General features: G+C 37.5%; 1 protein-coding gene across 1 annotated transcript in view; it reads left to right on the forward strand.

The window, feature by feature from the left end:
• Window positions 1–16,092, forward strand: part of LOC128563313 (uncharacterized) — a 56,448-nt gene extending 40,356 nt beyond the window's left edge. The window contains exons 2-4 of the mRNA XM_053558652.1: window positions 10,814–10,908; window positions 11,324–11,454; window positions 13,333–16,092. Coding sequence (XP_053414627.1) covers window positions 10,814–10,908; window positions 11,324–11,339 — 111 coding nt within the window. The 3' untranslated portion in view covers window positions 11,340–11,454; window positions 13,333–16,092. The remainder of the gene's footprint in view (window positions 1–10,813; window positions 10,909–11,323; window positions 11,455–13,332) is intronic.
• Window positions 16,093–16,435: the final 343 nt, after the last annotated feature.

Below are 16,435 nucleotides of genomic sequence, written 5' to 3' on the forward strand. Positions count from 1 at the left end.
CCGCAGCATTACTCAATCTCAATAAAATATCCCCCAGGCATATGATAATTAACTTCACTAAAGTTAACATGAAGGAGAAAATTCTCAGAGCAGCCAGACATAAGAAATCCATTACCTACAAAGGGAAGATTATTAGAATGACTGGAGATCTCTCTGCTGAAACTGTTCCAGCCAGAAGAGGGTGGTCATCGACTTTTAATCTCCTAAAGCAAAATGATTTTCAACCCCGGGTCCTGTATCCAACTAAACTGAGTTTCATATATGATGGGGAAATTAAATACTTTCATAACATTCATATGGTGAAGAAATTTGCCATAACCAAACCAGCTCTTCAGGATATTATCAGACCTATCCTCCATAATGACCAGCCCGATCCTCTACCACAAAAGTAAACTCACTCAGAAACTTTGGATGAAACTCCAACTTCCACAGTGGCAAAAGGATTAAAAATGTCCACTGGACTTTCAAAAAACTCGATACCCAAAATTTTACCAGACTTATCAATATTCTCCATTAATGTGAATGGCTTAAACTGTCCTCTAAAGAAGTACAGGTTAGCTGACTGCATACAAAAACTCAGGCCAGATAGAATAGGGTTTAAACCAACAAAAGTAAGGAAGGATAAGTGTGGTCACTTCATATTTGTTAAGGGTAATACTCAATATGATGAGATTTCAATCATTAATATCCATGCACCCAACCACAATGCACCTCAATTTATAAGAGAGACTCTAACAGACATGAGCAACTGGATTTCTTCTAGCTCCATAATAGTTGGAGATTTCAACACTCCTTCGGCAGTGTTGGATCGATCCTCCAATAAGAAGCTCAGTAAAGACATTTTAGATTTAAACCTAACCATCTAACATTTGCATTTAGCAGACATCTACAGAACAGTTCATTCCAACAAAACTGAATACACATACTTCTCATCAGCCCATGGAACATACTCCAAAATCCATCACATCTTGGGTCACAAGTCTCACCTCAGTAAATTTAAAGCAATAGAAATTATTCCTTACATCTTCTCGGACCACCATGGAATAACATTTGAGCTCAGTAACAACAGGAATCTGCATACTCATACAAAAACATGGAAGTTAAATAACCTTATGCTGAATGATAGCTGGGTCAAGATGAGATTAAGAAGGAAATTGCCAGGCTTTTGAACAAAATGACAATGAAGACACGAATTATCAGAAACTCTGGGATACCGCACAGGCAGTCCTAAAAGGGAAATTTATAGCACTGCAAGCCTTCCTCAAGAGAAAGGAAAGAGAGGAAGTTAACAACTTAATGGGACATTCAAGCAACTGGAAAAGGAAGAACATTCCAACCCCAAACCCAGTAGAAGAAAAGAAATAACCAAAATTAGAACAGAATTAAGTGAAATTGAAAACAAAAGAATTAGACAACAGATCAATAAATCAAAAAGTTGGTTTTTTGAAAAAGTCAATAAAATAGATAAACCTTTGGTCAACCTACTCAGGAAAAAAAGAGTAAAATCTCTAACCTCATCAATCGGAAACGACAAAGAAAAAATAACAACAGACTCCTCAGAAACTCAAAAAATCCTTACTGAATATTACAAGAAACTTTATTCTCAGAAATATGAAAATCTGAAGGAAATTGACAATACTTGGAAGCATATCACCTTCCAAGACTTAGCCAGAATCAAGTGGAAATGTTGAAGAGGCCCATATAAAGTTCGGAATTAGCATCAACCGTACAAAACCTCCCTAAAAAGAAAAGCCCGGGACCAGATGGTTTCTCGTCAGAATTCTACCAAACCTTTAAAGAGGAATTAGTACCTATATTACTCAACCTGTTCCAAAGGTAGAAAAAGAAGGAAGACTACCCAACACGTTCTATGAAGGAAACATCACTCTGATCCCCAAACCAGGAAAAGACCCAACAAGAAAAGAAAATTATAGACCAATATCACTAATGAATATAGATGCAAAAATATTCAACAAGATCCTAACAAACAGAATCCAGCAACACATCAAACAAATTATACATCATGACCAAGTCGGTTTTATCCCAGGGTCTCAAGGCTGGTTCAATATACATAAATCTATAAATGTAATCCAGCACCTAAACAAATTAAAAAACAAAGACCATATGATTCTCTCAATCGATGCAGGAAAAGCTTTTGATAATATCCAGCATCCCTTCATGATCAGAACACTTAAGAAAATCGGTATAGAAGGGACATTTGTTAAACAGATAGAGACAATCTACAGCAAACCCACAGCCAATATCGTATTGAATGGAGTTAAATTGGAATCATTTCCACTCAGATCAGGAACAGACAAGGCTACCCATCGTCTCCATTGCTTTTTAACATTGTAATGGAAGTTTTAGCCAATGCAATGAGGGTCAGAAGAGATCACACCTTAGCTCTTTGCAGATATGTTTGTATATCTGGAAAACACCAGGGATTCTACTACAAAACTCTTAGAAGAGATCAAGGAATACAGCAGCGTCTCAGGTTTCGAAATTAACGTTCATAAATCAGTAGCCATTATATATACCGACAATAGTCAAGTTGAATAAATAGTTTAGGACTCTATTCCCTTCACAGTAGTGCCAAAGAGATGAAATATTTGGGAGTTTATCCAACAAAGGACGTGAAAGATCTCTATAAAGAGAACTATGAAACTCTAAGAAAAGAAATAGCTGAAAATGTTAACAAATGGAAAAACACACCATGCTCATGGGTGGGAAGAATCAACATGGTTAAAATGTCCATACTACCCAAAGCAATATATAATTTCAATGCAATCCCTATTAAAGCTCCACTGTTACACTTTAAAGATCTTGAAAAAACAATACTTCGTTTTATATGGAATCAGAAAAAACCTCGAATAACCAAAACATTACTCAGAAAGAAAAACAAAGCAGGAGGAATCACGCTACCAGACCTCAGACCATACTACAAATCGATAGTGATCAAAATAGCATGGTACTGGCACAAAAGCAGAGAAGTAGATGTCAGGAACAGAATAGAGAACCAAGATATGAATCCAGCTACTTTCCGTTATTTGATCTGTGACAAGCCAATTAAAAACATTCAGTGGGGAAAAGATTTCCTATTTAACAAATGGTGCTGGATGAACTGGCTGGCAACCTGCAGAAGACTGAAACTGGACCCACACCTTTCACCATTAACTATGATAGACTCTCACTGGATTAACGATTGAAAGTTAAACGTGAAACTATAAAAATACTAGAAGAGAGTGCAGCGGAAACCCTTGAAGAAATCGGCCTGGGCGACTATTTTATGAGGAGGACACCCCGGGCAATGGAAGCAGCTTCAAAAATACACTAGTGGGACCTGATCAAATTAAAAAGCTTCTGCACAGCCAAGAATACAGTAAGTAAAGCAAGAAGATAGCCCTGAGAATGGGAGAAGATATTTGCAGCTTATGTCTGACAAAGGTTTAATAACCAGAATCCACAGAGAACTCAAACCTATAAGCAAGAAAAGAACAAGTGATCCCATCACAGGCTGGGCAAGAGACTTGAAGAGAAACTTCTCTGAAGAAGACAGGTGCACAGCCTACAGACATATAAAAAAATGCTCATCATCCTTAATCATCAGAGAAATGAAATCAAAACTACCTTGAGATATCAGCTACGTCTGGTAAGATTAGCCTATATCACAAAATCCCAAGACCAGAGATGTTGGCGTGGATGTGGAGAAAAGGGAACACTTCTACACTGCTGGTGAGAATGCAAATTAATACATTGCTTTTGGAAAGATGTTTGGAGAACACTTAGAGATCTAAAAATAGATCTGCCATTCAATCCTGTAATTCCTCTACTAGGCATATACTCAGAAGACCAAAAATCACATCATAACAAAGATATTTGTACCAGAATGCTTATTGTAGCCCAATTCCTAATTGCTAAGTTATGGAAAAATCTCAAGTGCCCATCGATCCACGAATGGATTAATAAATAGTGGTATATGTACACCATGGAATATTATGTAGCCTTAAAGAATGATGGAAACTTTACCTCTTTCATGTTTACATGGATGGAGCTGAAACATTTTTCTTAGTAAAGTATCTCAAGAATGGAAGAAAAAGTATCCAATGTACTCAGCCCTACTATGAAACTAATTTATGGCTTTCACAATAAAGCTATAACCCAGTTATAACCCAAGAATAGTGGGTAGGGGAGGGAGAGGGGAGGTGGGTGGAGGGAGGGGGATTGGTGTGATTACACCTGCAGTGCATCTTATAAGGGTATAAGTGAAGCTTAGTAAATGTAGAATGTAAATGTCTTAACACAATAACTAAGAAAATGCCAGGAAGGCTATGTTAACCATTATGATGAAAACGTGTCAGACGGTTTATAAAACCAGTGTATGGTGTCCCATGATCACATTAATGTACACAGCTATGATTTAATTAAAAAAAAAAATACTTTTCGTTTGAAGCATGAAAAAAAAAAAAAATGGCTCACCGTGTTCCAGAGAAAATTAATGGCTAGAAACACCTATTTTGAAGTTACATTTTAAAAAATTGAATTTTAAGAATAGGAAAAACTCTGCAAATATTCTTTATCGAGAAAAAAGAATTATCCAAAACCATGAGATACTTTTTAGCATATCAGATATGCAAGTTTTTTGATTCCCTAGTTAAGGACATAACTTTGGTGGGACACAGATATGGATTTAAGTACTGGCTATATCATTTTTAAGCTGAGTGTCTTGGACAAAGCAAGTTAGGTCTGTGTCCTTTGACTTTGTCATCTAAAAGGTGGGTAGTATAGTAGTCCCAATTTTATAAAGTTTTTGGAAGGATTACTTTGCTTGTAGAAAGTGAGGATGCCCGTCTCTCATAAGCACTCCATAAAAGATAGCAATTATTCTATTTATGCCTGGTGAGGCTGTAGTAGAACAAACCTTTCATACACTATTGGTTAATGTGTATCGTGAATCTCAATGTCTTTGCATTCTTAAAATTGAGTTTTTTAAAAATTCATTTCTGGGAAATAATAGAAAATAGGAAAATTCATGTACAAAGATATTTATTGCAATATCTTTATTTTTTATGTAGGAACATGCTAAAAATACAAAAAATAATTTAAATCCTGCTTTAACAAGGATTTAAATTACATCATCTTTTCTAAAGGGCTTTCTTTTACTTTTTTATTTCAACAGATATAATACAGGAGAGCCTCTGCAAGTTGACCTCCCCCAGCAAGGGACTGTAACAAGCTGGTCAACATACAGAGGTGGTCAACATAAAGAACTAGGCCCACTGTACATACACGTGGTGCACGTGTGGTTGTGACAATTAGCTCAGCTTAAGAAGGGGGTCAGTGTAGGGTTGTGGTCAACTATGGAGGTTCTACTCTATTGTGAATAGCTAGAGCTCCCTGAGCTTTCCCCTTTCCTATGCCCTCCAAGGAGCCCCTCTTCTGAAGTTGTTGATCATCATACCTAGGATGTATCCATGATTTTATGGTCTGTCATTTGCCAGCCTTGGTCAACACCTTCTTGTTTGAACTAGAGCTTGTTCCAGGTGTCTGGGCTACATCGCTGAACAAAGAGACAGCAATCCCTGCTCCGACGCAGCTGAAGCTTACTTTCCAGTTAGGGGGAGATGTACAATAAGCAATACACTTAATGATATACTCTGTAGTATTTTAAAAGGTAATAAACAAATACAGTGGGACGAGAGGGATTTAGAGAGTTTTGGTTTTGCTTTTTAAATGATTGGAAGTTAGTCGTCCGAGGGAACAGGAAAAATGGACAGTGCAGAAGATGGTGGGGAGAGTCATTGGAGCACAGCCCCTGCGGAGGATAACGAGCTCTGACCTTGTATACAAAAGGAGGACTCGCCTTAGATAAGAACATGGATATTTTGGCTCTAGCATCAGTGGGGAAGGCTGCTGGGTGGGGAGATGTGCTGCTGAGACGTCCATGAACAATATATGTATGGTAAATTTATGTTTTAAAATTTTTTGTAAATGATATACTATGCATCCTTTTGCCCCTTTCTTCTGGATCCTAACCTTAAGTTATGGGGATTCATCCACATTGCCTTGATATAGATGTAGTTTGTTCAATGCACACTCAACTGTACTCTACTTACTGTGTCCTGTGCTCACTGTGCAAGACTATATATTATTGTATGGTATAAACAAACCACAATCTATTATATAACACACTGTGACGCACAGTGAGCTGTGTATAAACTAGTCCAGCAACGTACATGTCTCCTTTAACAGCACAAAGGGAAGAGCTTCTCTCAAATACATAAATCAAAATACCCTTCTAGGTTATATGACACACACAGCTTCAACTCTAATATATGTTACCAAATTGCTACTAAAATAGAAACTAGGGTGTTTTTTCATTTAGTTTGTTAGTGAATTTTGTTAAGTTTCCCAAAACAACGAAATTGAAATGTTATATGTTCTTAGGATACAATACAATGTAGCCATTGTACTTCTTGTTGAAAAAAGTTTATTATGTCTTTATATTTAAAAAGCAGAAAAGGAGGTCAAGGCAATGTCAACCATTTTGATGTAAGCAATACAAATTGTTTATAAAATCAGCACATTGTAGGCCCTCCACCATTCCAGGATGCGGCAAGAAGGCATCAGGCAAGAACCTGGAATTGGGCTCTCACCCAACACTGAATTCCCCTTAAACTTGGACTTCCCAGCCTCCAGAACATTGAGAAATAAGTTTGCTGCTTATAATCTAAAAAAAAAAAAAAAAACAAAAACGGCACATTGTACCCCATAAATGCATCAGTGTATACAGTTATGATTTAATTAAAAAAATTAACAGAAAAAAATTAAAAGCAGAAACAACATGAATGCTACTTTCTTTGCATCATCATTGTTATCATTATTATTGTTATTGCTTAATATTTCAATGTAGCAATTGTCTGATTCCTTTCTGATTGTATTTATGTTTCTTCATTCTTTACGAGGTTTTTGTTTCTAGTCCTTATCTGAAACGTTGTTGTTATTAAACTTTAGCCTTTTTAATTTTGTGAAGGCAAAAAAATGGAAACCTAATAAATACATGTCTATGTAATTTTTTTTTAAAAAAGCAGAACAGGAAATAATGCCATAATATATAGGATTAACAAATTGATTTTTTAGTGTACTTTTGCATAGAAAAATGACTAAGAGTAGATATTATCGATCTTTCAACAATCATTATTTCTGGATGATGAGAAAATGAGTAGTATTGTTTTTCTCATTTTTAATTTTCTGAGTATTCTAAATTTTTTACACAAACAGAAATTCCTTTAATAAAGCTAGACTATTTGCATTGGTATTAAAACAACTTCACAATAAATATTAAAACATTGAAAAACAAAAAATACAAGTTAAGGCTTATGAGCAGAAAAATCTCAATTAAAGTTTTTCGTTTGGTTGTTTTTTAAAAAATCTCATCAGTACCTTCACTTACTTTCTTCCAACATCTCAGGGCCCTCGTCTGACTGCAGTGTGTGAGGATAGAACAGCCATTCAGCCTCCAGATTTTACAGTACTAGGAATTAAAATACAGTTTTCTCTTCTAGGATATAAACAGTATCTACCACCCACAACTGTACTAGATTCCACTGTTAATTCTTTCTGTTGTAAGTGATTCTCCAACATGTAAAAATTCAGGTAACAGAAATCACAAGTCACCTCCCCATGCTAGCACTTCCTTAGAAAACGGGACCTGGTCAAAGTGGACTTGTTGAAAATCCTGGGTGCTAATATTGCCCACTGACATTTTGAGAGCTTTTTTTCCAGAATCAATTGATTGAATTTCATTGAGTCCTCAACACTGAATAACAACTAAATATAAAATGATACTAGGGAATCAGTATAGTCCAGCTGTATGGATACCTACCTCTATTTAGAAGTGTTCCATTCATTAGTCCTGTATAGAAAGATCATACAAACTCACCATTGACCAAAAAAAAAAAAAAAATTCCTACTGCTTATGTCACAATTCTACTTTGATTCACAGAATTTAAACTATTTTTTAAAAGTATGTTTGGTTTATCTGGCAACTTTCTCCCTTCACCTTCTTCCCCCCAACTTTCATGAAATAATAAAATGAATACTGCCCCCCTCCATTTATACGAAAACATTTATGTACAATCTAAAAGTGAACAAGGCCACAAAGTCTATTTCCATTAGTGAAAGAAACAAAGAGAGGCTTGCAACCTAGAAATGTCAGGCACCATTACTTTCTGTATGGTATGAAAATGCTCCTTCTGTTGATGTCAAAGATGGCAATGTGTCTCTCTCCATATAAACACTGATGACTATGGTATGCTTCAACAGACTCCTGGCAGACCACAGATAATAACTGTTTTCATAAATGGCCAGTAAAAAAAGCCAGCACAAGATAAAAACAAAATGTGGGCTTTTTGTGAGAAAAATAATCTAAACTGACTTTGAAAGAAAACACCAGTGAGCCTTTATCATTAGAACATGTTGCAAAAAGCCAGTGATTCAAGTGGAGATAGTCTTAGTGTCACTCATGGCAAATTGCATCCTCCGGGTTCCAGTGCAGGCATCTTTGTGTGTACGTGTGGGTGAGATACAATGCAGTATATGCTTTCTGTTTCTACATGACAACAAATATATGTGGCTCAATAAAAGTGCTCAGATATAGCATAAATCCTTGTTGGTTATCAGAGCTGGAAATTCTCTTTATAAAGTTATATAGAATGAGAGCTAGCCGTACAAAAATATACACTAAAAAATTTAAAGGTCATATTTTAAGCTGCCTTCCTAGAGCTAGTTAGTTTGCAGTCCCAACTCTTGCCTAAGATGTCTACTACAGACACAGCTCATGGGAATGCACCTGAATGAAAGATAAACGTAAACAAGCTATTTTAAAGCATATTAATAAACACAACTAAGTAATTTAAGTTTTAGACTCACCAGAAGACAATAAACACATTTGGGGGCTTTCCAAGGTTTTGTAATGAATGTGGAATACATTATCCAACCTCAATGCTGTCAGAGATACAATATGACAAAGACCAAGATCCTAGGCCTCAGTCATTTCTGATCTCAGCCCAACGGACAGTGCCAGGACTACTGGAAAGAATAGGGATAGGATTAGGTCTCAAAGGACAGCTGGAACCAAGGGCCAGTTCAAGTTAAGGTCTCCCGCTCTGCTTCTCCTCTCTCCCACCATTCACCTCCTTGTCTACTATGCAGCCCTATTGCTTCCACACAGACACCGGGTTCCTATAACTTCTGGCCCCCAAGAAGGACTACAATTCTTTTATTAGCTCCAATTAAAAAAGAATTATGGGGAGGGCACAGTGGCTCACACCTGCAAGCCTAGCACTCTGGGAGACTGAGGAGGGTGGATTGCTTGAGCTAAGAATTCCATACCAACCTGAGCTACAGCAAGACCCCATCTCTAAAAATAACTGAGTGTTATGGCAGGTGTCTGTAGTCCCAGCAACTTGGGACGCGGAGGCAAAAGGATTGATGGAGTCCAAGAGTTTGAGGTTGCTGTGATCTATGATGCCACTGCACTTTACCAGGAACGATGGAGTGAGATTCTGTTCTGTTTAAAAAAAAAAAAAAATTATGGAGGAAGAGTCTTATTTTGGTCAGTTGGGTCATATGTGTATATTTTCAACCTAATGCCTGTTGTTGTGGAATTAGGTATCATGGCTGTCCCAACTCAGGTAGTTGCCTGTTCCCACTCCAGGAACTTTGGCAGGGAAGACAAGGTCCCAAGAATGTAGGAAGGGGTACCTTCCTAACGAGAAGGAGAGTGCTTTTACCAAAGGCTGGGGGCAGGGGAGGAAGGTGCTGGCAAGACTGATAATATCTTCAAATAGACAAATACATCCCTCCTCAACTTCAGCTCATCAGAATACATGTTCATACAATATGCTGAAATACACTTCCCTCCAATTAGACTTTTAACAAAATGTAAAGAAATTGAAAAATCTCTAAAATTCAGCAAACACAAATTAGTCTCACCTAGGTAACGTATAAAGGACCAATTTTCATAGAGACCAATTTAACTGATTTAGGTCATAATTGTCTGGTCTAGAAAAATATAAATCTCATATATTCCATTCTACTTAATGTTATTTATTTCAATTTTCTTCTTTATCAATCTATTTCAACAAATCTCATTCTCACAGTTACCCTGAAAATCAATGATGCATTAGAAACTCTATATTTCATAGACATTACTAATAAATGCAGTTATTTTGAAAAAAATAAACTATGATTTCAGAAATGTTTTATTCCCATTTGTTGCAATGTATTGAATGAATATAATTGCCACCATGACCATAGTCATAGAAAAGATTGTTTATAGCTGTGAAATTCATCCTTGTCAACTAAATTATAGAATTTTTTTTCACTTCAAATATACTCTGTACTCTGAAAATTCCTGTGACACAGTTGTGACCAGTCAATAGATTGTTTCATAGGTAAGGAAAATGGCCAGAGAAATATAAGTGGGCTAAACAACAAAAATATAGAGTAATGTTGAACTTTATGTGTTAACTTGACTGGGCCACACGATGCCCAGATATCTAGTTAAACATTATTTCTGGGTGTGTCTGTGAGGTTGTTTCCAGAAAAAATTAGCATTGAACTGGTGGGCTGAGTAAAGCAGGTAGCCCTCCTCCGTGTAGATGGGCATCACCCAGTACAGTGAAAACCTGAATAAATCAAAAAGATAGAGGAAGGTTGAATTCTTTCTCTCTGCCTGGCCATTTGGCCTGGGACATCCTTCATCTCCCACCCTTGGAGTGGGACTTACACTATTGGTATTCTTGCTTCTCAGGCCTTTGGACTCAGACTGGAATTTACACTACTGGCTTTCCTGTGTCTTCAGTTTGCAGATGGTGGATCATGGGACTTCTCACCTTCCATAATCCTGTGAGCCAATTCTGTATAATAAATCTCTTTGTATACATGGCCTATGTGGTGTTATATATAATGAGATGTTACGTGTTTCTTACTTTATGTGTGTGTGTTTGTGTCTCTCTCCTGCTGGTTCTGTTTCTCTGGAGAACCTTGACTGACACCTGTGGTACTGAGGGACACAAAGGATGACATTAAGTTCAGGTTGAGGAGGTGGCCTGAACACCTCAACCAGCAAAACTCAAAACTAGCCAGTGATGGTTAAATGCCTTTCAAAAACAAATGAAAGGAAGGACAGAAAAGCCACACGTAGCTTCACAGCTGTTTTTTGTTTACTTACTGTGTATCATGGGAGTTTTTTAAATTATTGTTTTGAATAGCAAATGCTCATTTGCGCACATCTCTAACCTTAATTTTCTGATTTTCTCAGAGATAAGTGGAGCTAGTTCAGAACAGCTGTGAACACAGAGGCAGTGGAAACTTCACCTTCAACATTATCAGCCAACTTCTCTCTCATTACAATTCTATCTCAAGATCAAGGTCATGCAAGAAAACCGGCAGGTGTGATTCTTTCCCTCTGATCAGCTCACTTTGTTTTTCTATTTTTATGCTCTCTTGAGCACTATATAATTAACTTCCATAATGACTCTAATACTACTAAGTAAATATATTTAATGAGCTCCTAGCCTTGTTGATAGAGAGAAAATATGATAACTATCCTTTTTGCTTTTAGGAAAGACACTAATACAAATGGGTTATTGGTAAGAATATCAATCCTCTGCACTGCAGATTTCAGGCCACCATTGACCACCCCTGCCAGCTTTTGAAAGAAATGATGACAGTGATGCACAAGTGTTGAGCTACTGCAGGCATTTCTGGGAAATTCGGAGGATTTCACACACTTTGTAAATATCGTAACATAAAGTGGCCATGACCCTGATCCTTCCTGCTCCTGCTTAAGGTGGAAGAAGGATAAGAACAAACCAAATCTATATTTCAAGTAGCAAGCATTTATTGAACACCTGCTACATGCCAGAGCTGGTCTAGGCACAATAAAGGCAGGTATGGCAAAACCCTCGAACAGCTTCACATCTTAGCTGAAGTAAAGGCCAAAGACATCGCAGGGACCTAGAAAGGTCTGCCTTGACGTTTCCCCCATCATACTACACTCCAGCTAGGAATGAAGCCCTTTCTATTCCTCCAGCACACGGTACATGGTCCCTCCTAAGAACGTGGTCTCACATTGTTCCCTCCACCTGAGAAACTTCTGTCCCAGATACCGGAATGATGTGGCCTCTCCTTTCTTCCAGTCTTTCCCCAAATGCAGCCTTCTCAGTGAGGGCTTTCCTGGCCACATTTCCGAAGTTGAAGCCCTCCTACACACTTCCAAATATTTTTTTCTTTTTTTCATTTTCTTCCATAACACTTGTCACTTTCTTACATAGGGTTTACCTCGCCCATTGTGGTCTGCCCCCAACGTTGGACTACAAGCTTTAGGAAGGTAGGGGTTTGAGGTTTAGTTCCCTGCTAGCTTCCAAAAAAATGCCTCTTATAAAATGGTCACTAAGTAAATATTCTTGAATTCATTCACTAATAAATTTTTGTCACATGACAACTCTAGGAGGTTGGTATTATTCATTCATTCCAATGAACACAAGAGGCTCAAGATTAAGTTTCCTAAGTTTCTGAAGCAAGTAAATGACAAAGCCCTTCTTATCTCCAGATTTCTCATCTGGGAACTAATCCTGTCTGCCATAGCTACCTGGGAAGCACAGTCCAAAGTCAAGGCAAGATCAGGTGGGAAGATGTTAGAAATGTACCATGGGAGCAGAGTCTACAACTTAAAGCACAGGTGGGCGAGTGGGGCATTTGTAATGTGATGAGTTGCACAAGTCAGAAGGCCCCTGGATCAGATCTTGTTCTTATTAGCAAGGGCTCAGGATGTTACCCTAAAAATATATAAATAAAAATATTTTGAAAGTTATAAATATGACCTTCTTAACTTATCAATAAATATCTATAGACAATCTAGGGGTTCTCCCATAGAAAAGAAATTGCTTTTCCTCTCATCTACCTTGTGGAGTATGAATCCCACTGTGATATAAATGATGATGTTGGCAGCATCATGACTGCACCTAAATTCTTTTAAGTTCCTCCGATTGAGATGTTCCACGTAGCAGAATGCGGAAGAGAGAAAGCTAAATGAACAAAACATCAATCACATGTGGCAGGATTTTTATGTATCCTATACAATAGGTTCACATAAACGCTAATCGGGTTCTAATCACATTCTCACGGCGGGTCTACTACTTTGCAGAGTAGCGCTGCATTCAAACAGGTGGGGCAGCTTTTTTGAGTAAGGCAAGGTTGTTTGATTTAATAGAACCAACTTGCTTTTCCCAGTCCCTAAATACTTCTCCCTGGTTTTTATTTTTTCAGACTCCATGATTCAAGACTCTTACACGAAAGTGGCAGCAACCCAATAAACCAGCTTGAGCAAAAGAGGAATCTGTTGGAAATTGGACGTGTGACAACACCGGGGTCTAAGTCCAGCGAGATCTTAGGTACAAATGGAAAGAGGCATTCGTAGCCTCTGGGACCCTCTTTTATCTGTGCTTCTCTCTAACCAACTTCTTCCACAAGTTGGAAATATGCCCACGAGCTGTCTTATATGTCACAGCTCTGCCACCATCTGTGGACTCTCTTTCTCCTCCTTCCTTTTGAAAAACTCTCAGGGAAGAATTCTAATCGGGCTGGACTGGAAGCCCATGCCTGGATCCCAATCATCCATGGCAATAAAATATCTGTACCATTCACATCCCAGGACTAGAGTGTGAAAATGAGCATCTCCTAGAAAAAGTGTTGTGGGTGCTATAACTAGACCTCGGAGAGGAAGCAGGAGAAGGGAAGGGTGACAACTCATGATTCCCACACGGGCCTCCCTGTCGGGGTCCTAGCATATACTATGCACCTTCTCTTGTTAAACTTTCCCTCCAAATTCATGTCAGTACACTAACCTTCTTGTCTTGATCCATTTGGTCTGCCATGACCAAATACTATAGAGAGGATGATTTATAAACAACAGAAATTTATTCTTCACCATTCTGGAGGCTGGACTTTACATGGAACTCAAACAAATCAATAAGAAAAGAACAAATAGTCCCTTTGCTATGTGAGCAAGAGATATGAACAGAAACTTTTTGGATTAAGGCAGGCTCACTGCCTACAAACAGATGAAAAAATGCTCATCATCCTTCATCATCAGAGAAATGCAAATCAAAACTGCTTTGAGATATCATCTAACTCCAGGAAGATTACCCACGTCACAAAATCCCAAAACTACAGATGTTGGAGTGGATGTGGAGAGAAGGGAACACTGCTACACTGCTGGTGGGAATGCAAGCTAATACGACCTTTTTGGAAGGAAGTTTGGAGAACACTCAAGGAACTAAAAATAGACCTACCATTTGATCCTGCAAATCCTCTACTAGGTATATACCCAGATGATCAAAAATTATTTGACAACAAAGACATTTGCACCAGAATGTTTCTTGCAGTCCAATTCATGACTGCCAAGACATGGAAACAGCCCAAGTGCCCATCGACCCATGAATGGATTAACGAATTGAGGTATATGTACACCATGGAATACTACGCATCCATAAAAAGATGGAGACTTCACATCTTTTAAGTTTACCTGCATGGAACTGGAACATATTCTTCTTAGTAAAGTATCTGAAGAATGGAAAAACACTATCCACTGTCTTCAATACTACTATGAAATCATTATATAATCACCTACACACTAATATGAATGGAAAAACATTCCAACTGTAGTCTAGAAAACAGAAGGGAAAAGGAGATGGGGGAGGAGGGATATGGGAGGAAGAAGGGTATTTGAGGGGACCTCACCTAATGTGCATGATGCAATAGTACATTTCAAAACTATTAAGAAATGAGTGTAATTGTGATGGCTGTGCTATTTAGTTGAATTTCACATTGTATATCAAAGCAGTACACTGAACCTCATTCATGCATCAAGGTACAAAGTTATGATTTAATAAAAAAAATTAAAATATAACAGAATGGAAGCTAGGAAGCACTATTAAAAATATATAAAAATACAGCATTGTGTTGCCAATTGATGAAGCACACAATGTATAGAAGGAATTTAAAAAGAATTCTATAATTCTTTCAGAGATCTTTGTGCTAAATTAGATAATGCATGGAAAATAAAGCAAAAGAAATATGAGTTAATTAACATATATACACAAAACAATCAATGTCCATGTTGAGTAAGGATAATTTTGAATCCTTCACTATCAATTGTGGTTAATATTGTCTTTAGTTTGTGTCCTGTTGGGATTTGTGCAAAATTTCACAAGAAGATAGGAGAATGATTAAACATTAAATTGAAATACTAAATCAAAGCATGAAAGCACTAAACACGTACATTACTTACTGAAAACAAAACAAAACCCTGATTTCTGTTGTATTCTTAAAGAATTCTTCACTCTGTGGAGGGAGTCTTTCCATAACCTAGTGCCACAGTTTTAAATAAGTTGACTTCCATAATACCTACTGGGCCAGATCTGCGTTTATGGGAGGATTGACCATAAAGCAACAGCCACTCACTAAGGCAGCAGGTGAGCCTGCATCACCTGGAGAGATGGCAGGAGAGAGGACCACGGCCACAGGGAAGGGAACAGGGATGGCCAAGGTCAGTGATCAGAGAACTCACTGGCTGTGGTGAGAAGGTTTTACTAATTCAAAAACTTCAACCAATGGAAGGAGGGAAGCATAACAAAGTACTACGGGAGCCTAGGAAATAGGGTTGCTTTTAGAGTATAACCCATATGCTTTAGCTTTTATTTTACATTAGTTGGGTCACACTAGGATAGGTGGTTAACACGATTATTACCGAGAAATATCACGAAGTGCCTTCTTCCTGCATAACGGTGCTGTCCTATCTGAGGATATGAAGACGTATCTATACTTAAGTACATGGATTTGACTTACAAGCAATTTATTTTAGTACTAATAAAATAATTCTCATTTCTAATTCTGGGAGTCTTGTCCATTGTTTGCTTTCCTTGGGGAACCATTTCACTTCCAGCCCATTGGCTCTTTGTAACTAAAATAACAATATGGTTGTGATATTTCTCTCTTTGGCTAACCTTATGTGTGCATTCCTCTAGATATTCAAATTCATACAATTGCAATATTCCATAAAATAAAATAATTTCAAATTTATTGTGTCCTGAGATTTCCTTACAGTGCATTAGTCATAGATTCCTGTCATAGATTTCCTTACAGTGCATTAGTTCAATCATCGATGAGAGAGGATTAGAGATCATTGATAGCCACTATTGTCAGAAATATTTACAAGAAGGAACCTTTACAATAACCTTACAATTGGCTCTTATGAAAACAGAGGGGTGAGAAAATGGCCATTACAAATGACTTTTTAAAAAACAGAGGAAAGGAGCAAGTGAAATATTTTCTAAAAAACCTTATATGCAATGATGCTTCTAAAAAGTTA

Source organism: Nycticebus coucang, chromosome 13, assembly GCF_027406575.1.
Source record: "Nycticebus coucang isolate mNycCou1 chromosome 13, mNycCou1.pri, whole genome shotgun sequence".
Taxonomy (NCBI): Eukaryota; Metazoa; Chordata; class Mammalia; order Primates; family Lorisidae; genus Nycticebus; species Nycticebus coucang.